Source organism: Pyrus communis, chromosome 5, assembly GCF_041283825.1.
Source record: "Pyrus communis isolate YQ-2024b chromosome 5, ASM4128382v1, whole genome shotgun sequence".
NCBI lineage: Eukaryota > Viridiplantae > Streptophyta > Magnoliopsida > Rosales > Rosaceae > Pyrus > Pyrus communis.
In genome coordinates this window covers 12,921,805-12,939,849 of record NC_142569.1, presented here as the reverse complement: position 1 = coordinate 12,939,849, position 18,045 = coordinate 12,921,805, and the positions used below count along the sequence as shown (strand labels likewise).

General features: G+C 36.0%; 3 protein-coding genes across 11 annotated transcripts; 2 read left to right on the top strand and 1 right to left on the bottom strand.

Moving 5' to 3' along the window:
- Window positions 1-823: 823 nt before the first annotated feature.
- LOC137724792 (uncharacterized) lies at window positions 824-2,541 on the bottom strand. The gene has a single exon (XM_068463485.2). The coding sequence runs from the start codon at window positions 2,355-2,357 to the stop codon at window positions 1,086-1,088; it is 1,272 nt and encodes a 423-aa protein (XP_068319586.2). The 5' UTR covers window positions 2,358-2,541; the 3' UTR covers window positions 824-1,085.
- A 6,831-nt stretch (window positions 2,542-9,372) lies between these two features.
- LOC137724791 (uncharacterized) lies at window positions 9,373-11,617 on the top strand (the record flags this gene model as incomplete). Its single annotated transcript, XM_068463484.2, has 4 exons — window positions 9,373-9,449; window positions 10,078-10,142; window positions 10,333-10,451; window positions 10,722-11,617. Coding segments are annotated over 4 exons (705 nt in total), but the record flags the coding sequence as incomplete, so codon positions are not given.
- A 481-nt stretch (window positions 11,618-12,098) lies between these two features.
- Window positions 12,099-17,344, top strand: LOC137726205 (uncharacterized). Of its 9 annotated transcripts, none has more exons than XM_088694421.1 (8): window positions 12,099-12,519; window positions 12,938-13,088; window positions 13,197-13,288; window positions 13,516-13,619; window positions 13,848-14,606; window positions 14,694-14,825; window positions 15,203-16,144; window positions 17,045-17,344. In XM_088694421.1, the coding sequence occupies exons 2-8, from the start codon at window positions 13,033-13,035 to the stop codon at window positions 17,090-17,092; spliced, it is 2,133 nt and encodes a 710-aa protein (XP_088550547.1). In that variant the 5' UTR covers window positions 12,099-12,519; window positions 12,938-13,032; the 3' UTR covers window positions 17,093-17,344. The 9 variants fall into 9 exon arrangements, with proteins under 9 accessions (XP_088550547.1, XP_088550546.1, XP_088550551.1 ...); XM_088694420.1 differs by having other exon boundaries at window positions 12,810-13,088; XM_088694425.1 differs by lacking the exon at window positions 12,938-13,088.
- Window positions 17,345-18,045: the final 701 nt, after the last annotated feature.

Here is an 18,045-nt window from a genome sequence, read left to right as displayed (position 1 = left end):
CGGGTGGATCACATCACTCATAGGTCACACATAAAAATGGGACCTCGTGTATTGTCTTAGACATTCGCTTGTTAGTTCAACTCCCAATACAAAAATTCCTTCTTTATATGTGTGTTTGGATGATTGACGAGGCCCATTGAATTGAGAAATTTTTTCTAGTACTAGGTATTCAAGCGGTAATCCACCTATTATAATACGAGTTAAAAAAATTCCTCACACTAATTTTATAACATGTGAAATATCCGTTTGAATACGGGCAAAATTTCTTTATTGAATCAAAGCATTTTTCCATACCATTGCAGTTGGGGGAACAAAACCCTACCTTGTTATATTGCAAACAATTAAAGCATAGCATGTGACTTTTTATAACCCAAGGGGAGTCATCATTAAAAGAGCATCCTCTTAACTCCATTATTAGAAAACCAAGACCAGAGAAATATCAAAGAACCTCTATGCACTCACTATATGTTCTAGATGGTACGTAAATGATGAATGACCCAAAGTCATTGAAATAAAACCACTAGCTAAAGTTGTGCGGGTAGAAAGGTTGCTCTTTTGTAATGGAAATGTCACATATGTAAGTTGTGAAAACAACTTCTTTATAAAGTAAAAGTGAGGCTGTGTACGATAGACGTCACCCAATTCGACCCTCACAAAGCGGGAAGCTTTGTTAGCTTGGGACCGCTCTTTTTAAAGTCGTTCAGGCATACACCAACCCTAAATTGTACACGATGAGTTGACTTCTTAAGTAACTTTATATAGCAAATAAATTGGTAACTAGAAAACTTGATTAAGGATGAGATAAGAAAGAGATGGATGGAAATAGAGGAACAATCTGATTTTATAGTTAATTTAAGCACTAGATCATGAAACACAAAACATATTTACTCGTGATACTCTTACTCAAGGTACACACAAAAATTACCACTTAATTTAGCATTAACCAAAGTAAATTTAGAAATCTTTTTTTTTTTTTTTTTTTTTTGACAAAACGAAATATATTCTTAACTGCTCTCTAATTTAGCAGAAAAGAGATTTGAATTTGGAGACAAGAGAGGCTGATTCACTGCCCTGACCAACTGGTATCAATGGTGCCCCTTCTTGCCATGCTTGGTGACATGGTGTAACCATCCAAACCCTTTGAGTGCCTTGGAAAACTTGACAAGATTAGGCCTTCCCATCCCCAAATTCATCTTCCCAGCTGAGAATTTCAATGCCTGTAAGCAGCACAATTGCCCATCAAACTCTTCCTCTTCACCATCATTGCTTTCAGCTTTCCCATCTTTCCCCTTCTTTGACTTGCTTTTTTTACCTTTCACCACTTTTAATGATTCTGTCTCATCATATGTCTCCCAAAGCATGTCCATCCCTTCTCCTCCTCCTCCTCCTCCTCCTCCTCCATCCACATTTTGATGCCTCTCCTCAAAAAGCTTGCATGCCAGTGTCCTTCTCCACTCCTTCTCTTTCCTCATTGATCCAAAACTTCCAAGATTTGGACTCATGTTGTAGTAACATTCTCCTACATCTGCTCCAAGGGTTTGGGGATTTAACCTGGATTCCCAAAGATTTGCTCCTAGGGTTTGGGAATTTACCCTGGATAATTTGGAATTTAACTCACCTCCATCACCCAAATAATCCTTGGATTCTCCTCTTCTCATAAACCTTTTTTCTTTTACTTCTTGTACTTCAACTTTCTTGGACTCTGTGCTTGGTGGTGGCTTGATCACTTCTTCTTCCTCTTCCTTTTTGCACAAGTTTTCTGGCCAATTCTCTTCTTCTTCTTCTACGAATGCCTCAGCTGGGATTTCGAACTTGTCGTCAAAAACATCACTTGCAGCATCAGAAACATCAGAAGCACAATTAGCTTCATGACTTGACACATCTTCAACTTGTGCTTCAAAGACTTGTGAGCAATTTTTCTCAGCTGGGGTCTCGTTGATTTCGAACGTGGACGTGTCAAACACAATTCTATACGCTTCAAGCTCCACGGAAGACCGGAATTCTTCATGATCATGATCACGATCACCGCCATCACTGTCATCAACTCTAAACTTGTGCAAACCTTCCAAAACAGTTTGGTACGCAGTGACAAGACAACCCAATTTGACTTTCGACGATTTGGAATCAGCAACTTCGTGTTGGACCGTTAGATAGGCAACCACAAGAAGAGCTGTGGTGATGAAAAGAGGAGATAGAAAAGAAAGGAGCTTGAGGAGGTAGGGTGAGAAAAATATGAAGTAGGAGAAGTAAAGAGGGTGCGACAAAATGCAGAAACAAAGATTGAACAAGTCGGCGAGAAGAAGACTAGAGATTTTGATTTTCTTGGACGTGTTTGGTTGGAAAGAAAATTCTGACATTTTCTTAAGAAAGGAAAGAAAATTTGAGAAGGATGGATGGATGGATGGATGGATAGTGATATGGTGAACAAGAAGAGAAAGGTTTTGTGTGGTTTGTTGGGGATAGAGAGAGAGAGAGAGAGAGAGAGAGAGAGAGAGAGAGAGAGAGAGAGAGAGAGTGAGTGAGATTGGAAGTGAGAGCGCCGTGAGTAAAGGAAATAGACTGGGAATTAATATATGAAGATTACGAAAGTGAGAGTGATAGATTAACCAATTAAAAAGTAACTTTAGATTAATCAAAAGAAGCAAAGAAAAAAGAACATGTCTGGAAACTTTCTTTTGCTTTTCCTTCCCATCAACAACCATCCAATTATGTGTGCCGTTTGGGCGTAATACGACGGAGATCAAATTTTGTAAATCACATGATATGGTTATTAATGATTAAATTATTACTTAAATATTAATTAACGTGCCTACTTTCTATCGGTAGCACATCATATAACTTGTAAAATTTGATTTTACTAGCATGATTTTTTCTAATTTGGATTTACCTAACTCCCTAACTCACCCTCCCTTCTGAATTACATTAGTACAAATCCCATCAATGAAATTTAATTACTAATTATTCACATACGAAGGTAGTTATATTGGAAGGGACTACACTTGTGTTTACTAGAGGAGTATATTCACCTCATTGTTTGGTTGTGATTAACGCTTTTTTTTATTATTAAAGATTAATTGTTTGGTTAGTTATATTTATCGAGTGAATTAATAATTTTGGTGACTAGTAACTCTCTTAGGATGTTGTTTAGTTAATTGATGCATATGAACGACTTAAAAATCTCCAACTGGATTGAAAGTTTTTTTTTATTGCAAATAAAGTCTTTCGGTGATGATTAAGAAAATAAACAAATATGCTTGCGACATTTGTTCGATGAAAACAAATTAATCATAACTGAGTGAACAAGAAAATGCATCAATTCAAAGGGTGGAGGCAAGTATCATCCGGAATGTTCGAGTTTTTTAATTTTGTACAAAATTACCTAGCTATAATAACTACTCCTTTTAAGTTATGACGGTCCAGTAATAATTTTGGCAATGAAAACCGGTGGATGTCATCTTAAACATGGAGATCATGAATAAATGTAACTATCACATATCATAGAGACGAGCTGCTAACCTACTCTTAACCACACTGATATTATTGTAATTTAATCACTTAAGGCTAAGTGTCGAATTTTATCACAAAAGACTTTAGTAACAAATCATACATTGCATTTTATTTTTCTCAATTTCCAGATTTAAGACTTATATTCAACAGTAACAGATCATGGTCCAGGCATCATATTTAAATGTTATTTAGAGCAACTTCAATGGAAGCTAAATTTTCGTACTAACCAGTTTGAACTCCACCTTTGCTTGCACCTTCGGATAAAAAATAATAAAAACGGAGCTTTATTAGCAACTCTGCCATGATAATCTCAAGAGATTTTTCAGTATGTTCGGAATACAGGGCAGTACGTCATATTTTATTATACAATTGGACGAACACTTTAAAATAAAAAATAAAAAATAAAAAACCTCTCTCTAATTATATAATAACATATGGTATACCACCTTATGTTTCGAACACACAAAAAAAATTATCGATAACATCGGGGGAATATCGGTTAGTTATTGAATGGTCAAGTATAATAACTAATTAAGGCTAGTTAATGATTATTACTACAGCATAATTAGCATCCTATGCACTATGTACGACTTCCTACTTCTCCACAAGTTGCACCTATCATCGCCAGCTTTTTCCTTTTTCTTTGAAACCAAGTTACTGAAGAAGTCAATAATCGAATGGGAGACATGGGACACGATGTAGATAAAAGATGATGAAACAAATGTGTGGGAGCAACAATTAACATCTACGAAATGAAAGCAACCGCACGAGTAGATCGTGTTGTTGCGGCGTTTATGTTAATAATACGATGTTGTGTTAATTAATATTATACATTTGTATTATTGACATAAAACGTTATTGTATGAGTGTAACCATATTATATAAATTTTTCTTCTTAAAAAGCAAGAAGAAGAACTGAAAGCAAACATATTAAACACGAGTAAACTGTGTTGTTGTGGTATTCTATGTCAATAGTACAATGCTGTGTGAATAAACATTATACAAATTTGTGTATCATAAACATAAAACGTCATTGTAACAATATATTCATAACAGTTTTTCTTCTTAAAAGGCTACAAGAAGAAGAAACATAAGGTGTGGATTGAGGCTAATTAGGTGCACATGGGAAGTGTACTCATTGTCACTCGAGTACCCGTCACGCAATTGCATCCTTGGTCCGTGGCTTTTTCACACCTGTATGGGACCCATCTAATTGCCTCTCGTCACTCTCCTAGCTAAATCATGAATCAAAGGGCACCGACAGTCATTTGGCAGATTTATTCTTTTGTATGTTTGACTACTGAATCAAGAATCCATACTGGTAGTGTATGAGAAGCACTGATATTTAAGTAGTTAGATTGAAATTGTTCGCGCTAGAATTATTTCTTGCATAACTTTTCTTGTTTTGCATGTTGGGTAAGGTCTGTTGTTTGGTTTTCTGTAATATAAGTTTGTCACTAGTTTGAATGGTGCTTTTGTGGAGCTTTTGTTAGGCCTTGAGGCTCACAATCAAAGCTAATTTAAGTCTGAGCGTGCCACTGTGCTTTTTATTTAACTGATTGTTTTATTGGTTGTTTAGGTTACTGTTTACATGCACCACGAGTCACTTTGACTCCTTGACTTATCATAATTGTTCACAGATGGGCTAAGTCTATATTAAGTTCTGTAGACATGTAAATTTCGTTGCATACAAATGATGCATCACAAAGCTCCACGTGGCATATGATTCATCACAAATGGACAAGTCATCAATGACATGTGACATAAATCAAGCAAGAGAAGTATTAAACATTCCCAAAATTCAGCTCAAGGGCAAAAATTCCCTTAATTTCAGCAAAAGGTTAAGTGATCCTAAAACCGGAAAGAAAGCAAAGGCACCTTCACAAAACAAGTAAGAATTGAATACTGTTCACAAAATAGGCACTAAAGCCTCTAAATTTCGGCCAAGGGAGTAAAGGTGGTTGAAATTAAGGCACAAAATATGCCTAAATTATCCCATTGATGAATCAAGACACAAATCAAAGCTAAATCTATCCAAATGCAAGCTTTGAGAAGTCTATAAAAACAATTTGCTCCCACAAGCATAGGGTCGAAAATTCTACATTGAGAAGAACCTCTGCACAAATCTTTGAAGACTAATACGCTGCCAAAGTGATGGTCCGGGATCGTATCCACCTTAGGTTTCATTGAGTTTGGATTGAGATAGCTTCAAAGATGTAGGCTTCGGCCGAACTGTGTCGCTCTAACCCTACTTTTCATTGTGTGTATGAGAATATGGTTATGAGATGTTGTGATTGTTTCAGACGAACCATTGGATGTCTGGGTGACTCCCTCAGAGTTTTCAAAAGTTTGGTATTGATTTCTTATGAATGATTTATATTCAAGGTTTATAAATTGTGATTGATGGTTGGTTTTATTATTGTATCACATGCTTATATTATTGCACTCACCTGAGCCTCGCAACTTATCTGAGTGCCTAATTTGCCAGTGCACCAATCCCATAATGTAGGCATTGACTTTACATATGACAGGTCTGGGTAGATTACGAGAAACCGCTTGATATTTTGGTTCCGTTGAGTGGTTCGGAACCTGATGTTGTTGGATTCCGTTGAGTGGTCCGGAATCCTTGCTCTTGTTCATTTCCGTAAGGTGATCTTAGAATCCTAAATTCGAGTGGATGGGAATTACCCATAATAGATATTGTGAATATAAATTAGAATTACCATGTTTATTACTCATAATCCAAGTGGGGAATTATATGGAGTTCCTTGGTTAAATTCGTGAAATGTTTTGTTATCGTATTGCTTGATTAACGTAATTAAATGCTAAGATTGTGCATCTTGATTCACGAATTGATTAATTGACGGGATTGTGGAATGATGTTGGATATGAGTGTTGTTATTATGATTATTTTAGTTGATTAATATTTCTAGAGAATAATATTGTGCTTTGTTAATTCTTTAATATGTTGCACGCTATGAATTGTGATTTTATGTGGGAACGTGATGATTTACGTGATGGATGAAGTGGAAATGTTATTCGTCTTGTGGGATTATTATGTTGGATATCATTGTTATTGTTATGACTAGACTTGTTGATAAATATGGCGAGAGAATATGATTGTGCTTCGTCGTTTGTTCTTTGTAATATTGCATGATATGCATTGTGATATTTTGTTGGGACATAATGACTTATGTGATGAATGTTCAAGTGTAGTGAAGTAATGAACTACGAATGGCTTGATCCCTATTTAGGGTACATAGGCAGTCTAATGAGAATGTTAGATGCAGCCATAAAGTCTACGAAGAATTATTGTGCAGTTGGATCTTAGGTTATGTTTTGCCTTTTTTCCGAAGGCGGGGTATGTTAAAGTCGGGTATTTGGTGACATCACGTGTCGATTCTAGACGTATGTCGGGATCGGGGCGTGACACCCTTGAATCAACGAAATCCTGCATCAACATCACCCTTTGCTGCAACTTTAAGGTGAAGACCATCCAAGTGTTGTTTCAAGCTCGAAACTTGAAGTAATCGTTCAATCGTTCGTCCGAGATCAAGTCATCGTGACCCTTGGATCAACAGCCTACGCATCTACATCAAATTTGAAGATCGTGACCCTTGGATCAACAGCCTACACATCTACATCAAATTTGAAGACTGAATCAAAGGAAAATTGTAAATAGAGATTGTAACCCTACAAATTCAAATCAATACAAATCTACTTTGTACACGTGTTCTTGTTTCATTCGTTACAAGAATTTTCGTGTTTACAAGTTCTTTTCTTGCCTTTTAGGTCAAAGAATTTTCATTTATAATACCATATGTTAGTTTATGAAGGGAATCAAGATCATTCAAGTTATTTCCTTAGTTATCAATTTAGGCCGACAACAAGAAAACAAGAATTATTAGTCAACAGGGTTAATCATAAATAAAACTAATAGCAAATGTAGTTAAAAATCACATAAGAACTAATGAAAGATGCATAAACAACAGATTTACTTTATGTAAGTACACATAAAGGAGATTCGGGCAAGATTACAATCTTGTCTGGCAATGTTTGTTTTCTTGCAAACACTTCTCCTTGTATTTTACAAAGATTGAAGTCTTGGAAAATGAAAATAAAAACAAGGTTTATATTTAAAGGGATTCGATACTACAACAAAGGGGATGGTAGCAAAGCTTCTAAAAAACTGACAAGATAGCTTTCTATGGTGGACCTACAACTAACAAGGGGTAAAGGGGTGAACAAACTAAGGCTTTCTAGCTTTTTGTTGTTGAATACAAAGTTAAGTATGGCTTTTCTGATTAGTTGAGAGAGAGACTTATGCTCGTATCCTTTGCTACTTTTATAGATTTCTTAGCACGAGTGTTCAAGCCTTCCCTTTTGGTGATGGCCTCCAGAGCACAGTGAGTCATCATCTGCTTTATTAATTACCTACCCATGCCATGGAAAAATGCTTTTTGCTGAAGGTGAGCTGCCTTCTGTTACTTGTCACTTCTCATATATGCTTGTTGCCTATTAATTGCCAGAAAAGGGTTTTTAAATTCATCATGGGCTGCCACCTTTCCCAGCCCAACCCCTTTCTGTTTTGCGCACGCCTAAGCCTTCAATTGCATTGGGCCCATTGTTAAATATCCACCCAAACTGAAATTACTAAAATATAGTTGTTCAATGCACTAAACCGTAGGAGTGTATGACAAATATCAGTGTTTAAACGATTAAAATGACACTATCAAAACTTGGCCATGAAAATCCAATCATTCAATGTTTCCATATATGTGAGCACGAGATACATCGGTATTTAATATCATTGTTTATATTATCTCTCTAATAAAGGTAGAGCCCACTAACACATGTGAGTTATATTTTTATTAGAGAAATGATACAAATAATAATATAAATAATAAAACAAATGCATGGTAAAAGTAGAATTTTTGAATTAAAACTATCAAAATCTATACACGCCAATGCATTAGAAGTCTACTCATAGTCATGTCATGGATGTATGGTTTTCTGTGTCCAAAGAGAGATGTATATTGAAACGTTCTTTTGTTGGCCTCTCCTAGAATATCCCTTTCTGTGATTAAAAAGTTAGTGGGGATCTACACTGATATACAACTAAGTATACATTATCATTCAAAATATCAAGTAGCATTTATATTACGAAGTCGATCGAATGATTTAACAATTAAATCCACTGTACAGAAAGAATTATTACAATTGCTTGAATTCTCTTAACTGGTATTTACACGGTTTAATTGAAACTACTCAAATTCAGTCATGCAAATATAGTCGTTCAAAGCACCAATGTATGCGTATATAGATGCACTGGTATTTAAATATTTGAATTTAGATTATCAAAATCCAACCATGACCTGTCCAAATTTATCGTGCATCACATACATCATCTCCAATACCAAGACTCAAAATCTTCTTTTTCTTTCCCAGTCATCAGTTTTGGTCGATTTTTTTTTACCTAATAGCGACTTCTCTCATTTCGTGTAAGTAATCTTACGTCATCTGAAAAGTGAAAACTTCACTAAAAGAAAGAAAAAACAAAACTTTTAGGATGTTTATTTGGGTCATAGGTTCACTTCCATGGAAAAGCCCGAAAGGCCTGCAAGCCCAAAATAATAACATAAGGACCGGAACTCGGTTTGTGCAAAAGTAAAGTTTTACGCTGTGGGCAAGTGCAGCAGAGCTCAAGTGTCACAAACCAATCAAGATCATTCAACTATTCTGCGTTCGACGATCGTGATTTACTCTCACGGATCTCTCAAGACGACGCCGTGGCTCTCACGGTCTGAACCCGAAGAAAACGGGAAAGAAAACAAGAATAGAACGCGGTAGATGCAGAGACTTTGAGCAAGCGGTCTCGTTCAGCTCGCTCTCCATTTCTCAGGGATTCAACAACATCATCTGACTATCTGCCTCCTCCTCAGGTACGAAGGAAACGACTTTCCATTCCCAATGGATTCTTCGTTGTTTTTTCTTACTGAGTTTTTGATTTCTTGCTTTCTTACTGAGTTTCTGGTAATGGGTATTTTGCATTTGTGAGCTTCAAGGGACACAAGGGTTCTTCTTTGTTGTTGGATTGCTGGGTTTCTATCGATGTTCTGGTTTGTATATTTAATATTTTGGATATTGGGTTTTGCTTTTTAGCTGGGTTACCGGGTATGTTGGTGGGTTTTTTCTTTTGAAACTCAAACCGCCTTTTTGTATAAACGAAGATAATAAACCCAGTCGAGAGAAAAGATGTTGCTTGCTTCTGCTGTTTCCGTTTAATTTCAATAGCCCGAATTGAGAGAGTAATTTTATTTTTCGTGGTAGCAATCGAAATCGAAATACAAGGTTTGATGATCTGACTGGTAGGTGCTGTTTCTCTTGTTCATTATAGACATTAGTTTAGTCGAACGATCTTTAAGCTTCGAATGTTGTTTGTAAATTCAGTTGGTGAAATGCTAAACACAATCTGTTTAAGTGGTTTGATGTGTGTGATTTATGACAGTTTAATTGGTAAGTCATTCTCACTATTGCTACATGGTAATTAGTCTGCTTGTTTTATTGAAGGATACATCATCAGAAAGGGCAGGCCGCCAAGCGAGCTCTTTGCATCGAGTTGGGAATCAACAATGGTGAGCTTAAGAAGACACACACACTATAGACTATGTGCTGGTAAATACTTGTTGAAATGTGATTATACTAGTAATGAGTCTATGACTAATTGGTTTTGATGTTCTTTTGGAGAAGAAACAATCTGATCCACTAGGTTTTTGTTTATTCTTAAGGATTTTTTTTCCACACAGATTGTTGGTCTTTTTGCAGGGAGAACTCCACTTCCTAAGTTCTCTGACATCAGAACTGCTTCTCAATATCCCAACCACGAAAAACCGAAAAGTTCGCATCCCACATGTTCAAATAATGTAATTAATCGACCAGAGGGGGTAAGAATGGATTACCAATCAGTCCATATTATTATATAACTTACATCAGATGTAACACTGTTTTCTTTGAAGGTTTTATCATTTTTAACAACAGTTTAAGATACAATGCGATTTATTAGGAAAGTTTTGATGCGATTTATATTCTGGTGCATAAATTTCTCGTAAAACTCAAGTACATAAGATTCAATGCTTGATCAGTATGTCTTGATTTCTAAATTGATGTCTAATAACTAATAAGATGTGTGTATGTTCCAACTGTAATACTACCAGAATAGGACTGCTATAGGGGCTTCGGCTAAGAGTTTCACTGATGCGGTGCTGGCTTTGCCTGCTTTTGTAACTGTGGGAAATGAGGCAGGACACTCTCGTATACACAAGCTGCACTTTCAGAAAAATGGGGATTCTCTTTGGGCTGACATATCTCAAAGCAGCCAAGTTAGTTCCTTGGAGAACCAAGTAAATGATCCGGGGTTTGATGTATCTCTAAGCGGCCAAGTTAAATCCATGGAGAGCCAAGTAAAAGACCCAGGGGATAAAGTTCTAAGCAGCCAAGTTGAATCCTTGCAGAGCCTAGTAAAATACCCGGAAGCTGATGTATCTCTAAGCAGCCAAAATGAATCCTTGCATAGCCAAGTAAAAGACCTTGAAGCTGACGTATCTCCAAGCAGCCAGGTTAAATCCTCGGAGAACCAAGTAAACGACCCAGGGGGGTGATGTATCTCTAAGCAGCCAAGTAAATTCCTCGCTGAGCCAAGTAAAGTTCCCATAGTCTTGCACCTTTCAGCTTGAGAACAAGATAGGCAGCTTGCAGGATAAGCTAAAACAGGAGAAGCTGTGGGAAAAGGTAGAGCTCATGCGAGAGGTAGACTTGCTGATGGTGAACCTAACCAAATGCAGTTGAGGGAGCTTTTGCAGAAGGTTGAGAAGTTGCGCGAGGATCTCAGCATGGCCGCTCGTGGTGCGGTTGTGGAGGATTCTGCAGCTCCAAAGGCAGAAGAGTACAGAAAGAGTTAGGACTAAATTCTTTTTCAAAGTCTTGCTCCTTTGAAACGCAAATGACATGAGATTAATACTACATATCAGTTAGATCATGCACGCAAGCACAGATATCAATATACTAAAAAAGGATAGGAATTAGGAAATGATAAACACACTTTTCTTTTTTTTACATATTTTTGTTTAATTATTTCTGTTTTTTGTTATTTGATTTATTTAATCTAATGATTAAAAATAAAGAAGAATGTGTGAGAGACCAACAAATGATGTTCGAAAAATATTCTCTTTTCATTTCTTTTCTCATTGAACACATAAAAAGAGTGGTGTTATTCACACACTAGTTTTACCTCTCACGCTCCGTTCTCAGTTTCTGACTGTCAAATTGAATGGATTGAAAAAGATCAATGAAAAAAATTAATAAGGGTATATAAGAGGTAAATATAGGTATGTGAATAACATTATCTTTTCAAAAACTTTGAAACAAATTGAGGACGAAAAATAGCTTGAGGCCCAAATTTGTGGACCAAATTTGTAATAAATTAAAGAAAATTGTTATTAACACTCTAAAAATCTTATTTTACACTCCTCACAAGCTTATTTTATTTCTAATTATAGAAAATTTGAAATACTATAACAATTCCTTAAAATAAACTTCATTAGTTATGTTGGGTGTTGTCTGTAGTACGCAATTTTCCATGGGCGCAATGGGTGTACTGAGTTTACTGACTACTATTGAGCTTTAACTCAGAAGAAAGATCCTCTCGGCTACTACTGAGCATCAACTCAGAAGGCATAACCATCCGTCTTCCCGAGCAAGACCCTCTCCACATTCCCCCTTCCTTAAATCCCCATCTCCTCCCGCTTTCAGGGATTCCTCCGACTCGCTCTGATAGTCTCACTCTTACCTCCTGAGCTGCAAAAAGTACCAACTTTTTTCTTCACGATCGCTTGTTTCTTCCTTTTTTTTCTCTTAATTGGTGGTCCAGGAATCTCATTACTGGTTTGTTTACTGAGTTTTCTGATCATTTGACTTTCTGGGTACCAACTCACTCTGCCCTCTTGAGCTGCAAAGGTACTGACTTTCTCTTTCCATTTGCTTTTTCTTTGATGGCTCTTTCAATCCTGGATTGTGTACTGGGTTTCTGGCCATGGGCATTTTGCATTGATGAGATTCAAGTAAAAAAGGGTAATTATTTGTTGATGGCTTTGTGGGTTGTTCTTGATTTTTGTGTTATGGCTTTGTGTGGGAGTGTCTTTGGAGTTCAAGTTTACATTTTGTCTTATGGGTTTTGCTGCTTTTTGTATTTCACTAACAGCTCTAACTTTCCGGGTTCAGAAATTATGAATTTTTTTTTAATTTAGGTGCTTTTTGAAGCTGTGTGACGAAAACGTTTACCAGTTATTTACAGCTTTACCAATTGAAATCGAGTTCCACTCTCTGATCATGTGACTATTGGGTGGTCTTTCATCTTGCTCATTGTAAATATTAGGTTTCATCCGCCGTGCCTTTAACCGTCAGACTGTTGCTAATGAATTTACTGGTTGCCAGTTCCTTCAAGGCTCCTTCTCATTTGTTACTTGAATTATGTTTTGCTCTTTTGGTGGGGTACCTTGTTCATACATATACATCAGGCTACATCAGTATCCAAAAACATGTTATAGTAGTTTCAATTGCTTTATCAATTCCACTTGAAATTCAAATGTACAATACATCACTTTGATTTATCTGTTTCTTTATCGAAGAAGTAGCTTGATACATGAGAACGGCCACCAAGAGATCAATGACATAAAATCAACCATGGTGAGCTTAAGAAAGCGCAAACGCATGAGACTGGTCTCCGGTAAGAATTAGCTGAATTGTGCTTGTGTTTGATGGCCTGTATTGTTCTGCTGATGTTTGTGTTTAGGGTGTTTATTCTTGCGAGTTTTGAGCTGTATAATATGATCACATGTCAATGATTCCTGATCAGTTTTGGTGACTGATAATTGTTCCAATAGGTTATCTTTCTGTATTTATTATTTGGTCTAGGTGAATTTTGTTCACCAAATTGCTGGTTGGTGCTTGCAGGGGAAAGTAATGCTTTAGTTCCACTTCCCAGTTTTTGGGACAAAGAAATTGCTCCTCAAGATCCAAACCGCATGCCTTCAAATGATGTCATTCCGCCAGAGAGGGTAAGAATTGGTTAATATTTGATATGAAGGTTTTATTTACATGTTAAAAGACACTTGCCAGAAGTAGAGTAATATGTGTTATTTTGCTATAGTTCCAGAAATAGTGTGGGTTATTTTGGTTCAGTTTCAGAAATAGTGTGTTATCTTACTTTAGTTCCAAAAATAGTGTGAGTTATTTTACTGTAGTTCCAGAAATAGTGTCAAATTTTTAAACTGTCATTGTTGCAGATGAAAGAAACCAAGAAACCGAGGATAAAGACTTTTGCTAAGAAAAGCCCAACAAAAAAGAAGAAGGATTATCTGCAATATAGATGCAACATGACGGGCTTTGCAGATGCCATGCAATTGTACAAGCCTACGCTTCAACAACGTCAAGACATCTGCGACGAGTTAGCCAAGACACCGTTTTGGAGTCTACTAAAAATGTACATGGATGACATATTGATCGCCACGGATAGAAAGAAGAAGTCCGGTATGGATTTAATAAAGATCATGCAATGCTACAACTCAAAGGAGCAAAAATTTAAGTTTGGAGATAATGAAGCAAAGGGAATAACGAACGATGATGTTGTTCAGATATTTGGTCTGAACAACAGAGGAGTGGAGCTTCCAAACACGGACAAGTCCACGAAACATGGAAAAGAGGACCCCTTCATTGACAAATACTTTAAGCATGCAAAAGTTGTCAAAAGGAAGCAACTAATAGAAGCCTATGAAAAATCACTCCTGGACCAATCTCCTCAAGGTGCAAAAGATACCGCTTCCGTAATCTGTGCTCATCTCATCCAATCACTTCTTTTTGCTAATTCTGGCACGTATATTACCTGGAGTTTCTTAAAGATATGTGGGGAGTTGGATGAGATCAGTAAATATAACTGGGCGAAGGGAGTGAAAGATTACCTCCTCAAGATGATAAACAAAGCACAGAAGAAGAAAAAAAATAGAGGAGAAGAACCAACAATTAGTGGCTGCACCGTCTTTGTTTTGGTAAGAAATAAGAATAATAGTACGAAGAGCATGAATTGTTTTTTTATAAATTTCACAAAACTAACTTTAGTTTACTGATTCATACAGTATTGGATATGTCTTCATACAAATGTGGTTAAGACGGTCAGAGGACGAGAAAACATGATTCCGGCAATTGCAAGATGGGATACAAGTATGATACACAAAGCAATCAAAGATGTCCCAGTTGAACAAATCAAGGTAATGACCAATAATCAAGTTATTTCACTCTACATTTCAGTAAATAATGACTATTTGCAGTTTACAATTTCACAAATATTTCATGTTTACTCTTCTAGAAATAGTGCATTTGTATAGCTGTTTTCAATTTGCAATTCTATAAAAATAATGATCTCTTTATTTAGAAGCATAATTAACAACAAAATATTGTCAGTAAACAATTATACAAAATAATAACAGTTTACAATTTCAGAAATAGTGTCTTACTGCAAATTCGTAAATAATTCCAATTTGCAGTTCTAGAAGTGGTTTGTTTACCAATCTTTGACTTTGTTTATCAACAAAAAATAATTACATTACTATGTAAGTTAACAACTATATAATGTGATTGTGTGCAGATTGATGGTGTCATTCCTTGTGCTCATCCACAAGAAGAATCTTCGAAGAAAAAACAAGAAAAAACAAGAACGAAGAAAAGAAAGCAAAGTGATGTCATTCCTTATGCTCAACCTGAAGATGATAAATTGGATGACCATTCCCACCAAAAAGAGGAAGCAAACAAAGATGAGATGGCAGAGGTTGATAAAAATTTGAAGAAGAAAAAGAAGAAACAGAAAAGGAAGCAAAATGATGAAGAACATGAAGGCATCAATATAAATGAAGCTCAAGCACAGTTCGATCAACTGTACAAAGAGGAAATGAGCAAACTCGATGCCATTCATCAGAGATACATCATTGGCATGGATGGAACCTTAAGTGTAGATCTTTTCAATGAGTTCAAGAGTGCTAGGAGCATTGATCAGAAAAGGTACCTAACCTTCAAGACGATGATGACATATGCACTGGACTCTTCAAACAAAGAGTGCATAGCACTCAGGGAATCAAATAAAATGCTAAACCATGAAATGAAAAAGATTCTACGACAAGTGGAGCTTGACAAGAAGAAAATGAATGCACTAAATGCTGATTTATTATCATTGCAGACAAAAAACAGTGCAGCTTCTCTAAAAATCAATGAACAGCTAAATGAGATTGGGGCTTTGAAGAAGTTGGTGGAAGAAAAGGAAGCAAAAATTCCAGGTTTGAATGCTTCTGTACACGAACTTCAGGAAGAGTGGAATCAAACTGCTAGTGATTCCAAAGTTCAATCTCCATGGGGTGATGAAATGATCAAAAAGGCCAACTTTCCAATTCCTCATAGCTTATCAGACGAAATCGCGGAGCTTGAGGCGTCTAAGGGAGCCGAATCAAGCGCCGACTCTAAGGAAATACCTAAACCGATTTCTCCGGTCAACTCCCAAGCTGCTTCCGAGGATACATCTGCCGAGGGCAAGGTTAAGGTTGTTTGATATTACAAACACCTCCGAATCTTAGTCACTGTTTTTACTTTTCAGTGTTTTTAGACAATTTCTGCTAAAAGACGCTAGACGCTAATTGGGCGGCGGATTGAGGTCTGGTTGCTAAGTGGACTAGGCGGATTTAAGTGGATTTATTATATTTCGTGTAAATAAGTGTCATAAATTACAAAATAGAATGACATATATATTATGAAGTATTGGAATATAAGGAAAAACATGAGGAACAAATATATAATGTGTGTTCATTTAAGTATTCAATAAGTCTCTTACAATTTATTAAAAAAAATAAAATACAAAGTGAAAATTTTTACAGTCTAAGCGAGTCACAACCTAGGTGGGTGCCTAGGCAAGTTTGGGCGGGCTAGGGGGTGCCTGGGCGGTCCAGGAGGGCGCATCAGTAGGTCTAGCCGTCATTTTCTTAATTTTCAAACGTCTAGACATTAATTGGGACGGTGACCAACTGCCTAGCGCCTAGCGTCTAGGCGGGGCCAAGCGGGGATTTTTAGAACTGTATCCAAAATTGAACAACTTGCTATTTGCCAGAGTCATGAAACTTTAGCTGTTTTGAATTTATGCTATATGCTAGTGACTTTGTAAAGGGAAACGAAAAGCAACTCCCATGAATTCAGAAAGAAGTATCAGATGCAGGTAACCGAACATGACTACACCCGACTTACTTTTGACACTCATTTTATTGTTAATGAAATTATTAATATCTCTTTAAACTCAAATTTGCTACCTGAACTACCCTCACAAATCCTATTCAATACGTAAATTTATTTTTACCCCCATTTAAAATAATAAAAAACCCGAAATCAAAGCATTTTATTTGTAATTAATGATACTACTTCATACTAATGGAATGCATAATATTTGTTGCAGGTAATCAAGATTGCATATCGCCTCATAGAAATATGTAAATCAGATTAATTATTGTGATGGGTTGTTAATTATCCTTAATTTAGAAAACCTAGTGAAACACATAGCAGATGCCGAATAGTATGCAGATGTTAGCTGGAGAGCTGGAGATGATAAACATATAGAAGTGAAGGAAAGAACACTACACACAAGAAGCTTTGATGTGCAGTGAGAAACTTGTTGTTCATTTGTAATGGATGCTGTTATTTTTGGTGTAAGAGAAAGAAGCATAAACATAAATATACAAACTATATTGCTGATCAATTTTTTAATAACCTGATTTGTACTGGTGCTGTCGTTCTTTTTAGGGTTTGATTATTAGCTGTGTAGGTTTATTGATAAATCTTATTTTTATCGTTAATTTTATCTTCTACTAAATGGTGATTTTGCAATAACGTAATAAAGACATTTCATATGTAGAGTTTAAATTGAGTGTAAAAAAATGTTATATGAGTTCAAACAAAAAAAATTTGTGATTTTTAATCATCAAGAATTTTATGTGATCAAATAAATTAACAGATTTTGTTTTATTTTCTACTTTTATGGCCATGGAGGGCAAAGCCCAATGTTTATGCCGAAGAAAGGTAAACTAGCAAAGTCAACTCATTCAATTGAGGGAGAAACCAAAGTTATTGAGGGCATCTCCAGTGAAAACACTTAAATTTGAGATGCAACATTTACACCTCATTTTATATTTTCGAGAGATGTATATTTCAATTCTACTCTAATGAAAAAGATGCAAATTTAAGAGTATCTCTAAATGAGATGTCAAATTTTAAACATCAAAATGATAGTTGATAGTTTATGTGGCAATTTGACATTTTTTACAATATTTTGCTCCACCCGATATGTTAAATAATAATGTCATTTAATAAACTTTTTATCTTTTTGTGGAGTCCAGTAATTAAGTCAACCAATCAAATATTTCAAAAACATAACAACATTTATTATATATTATATTAATC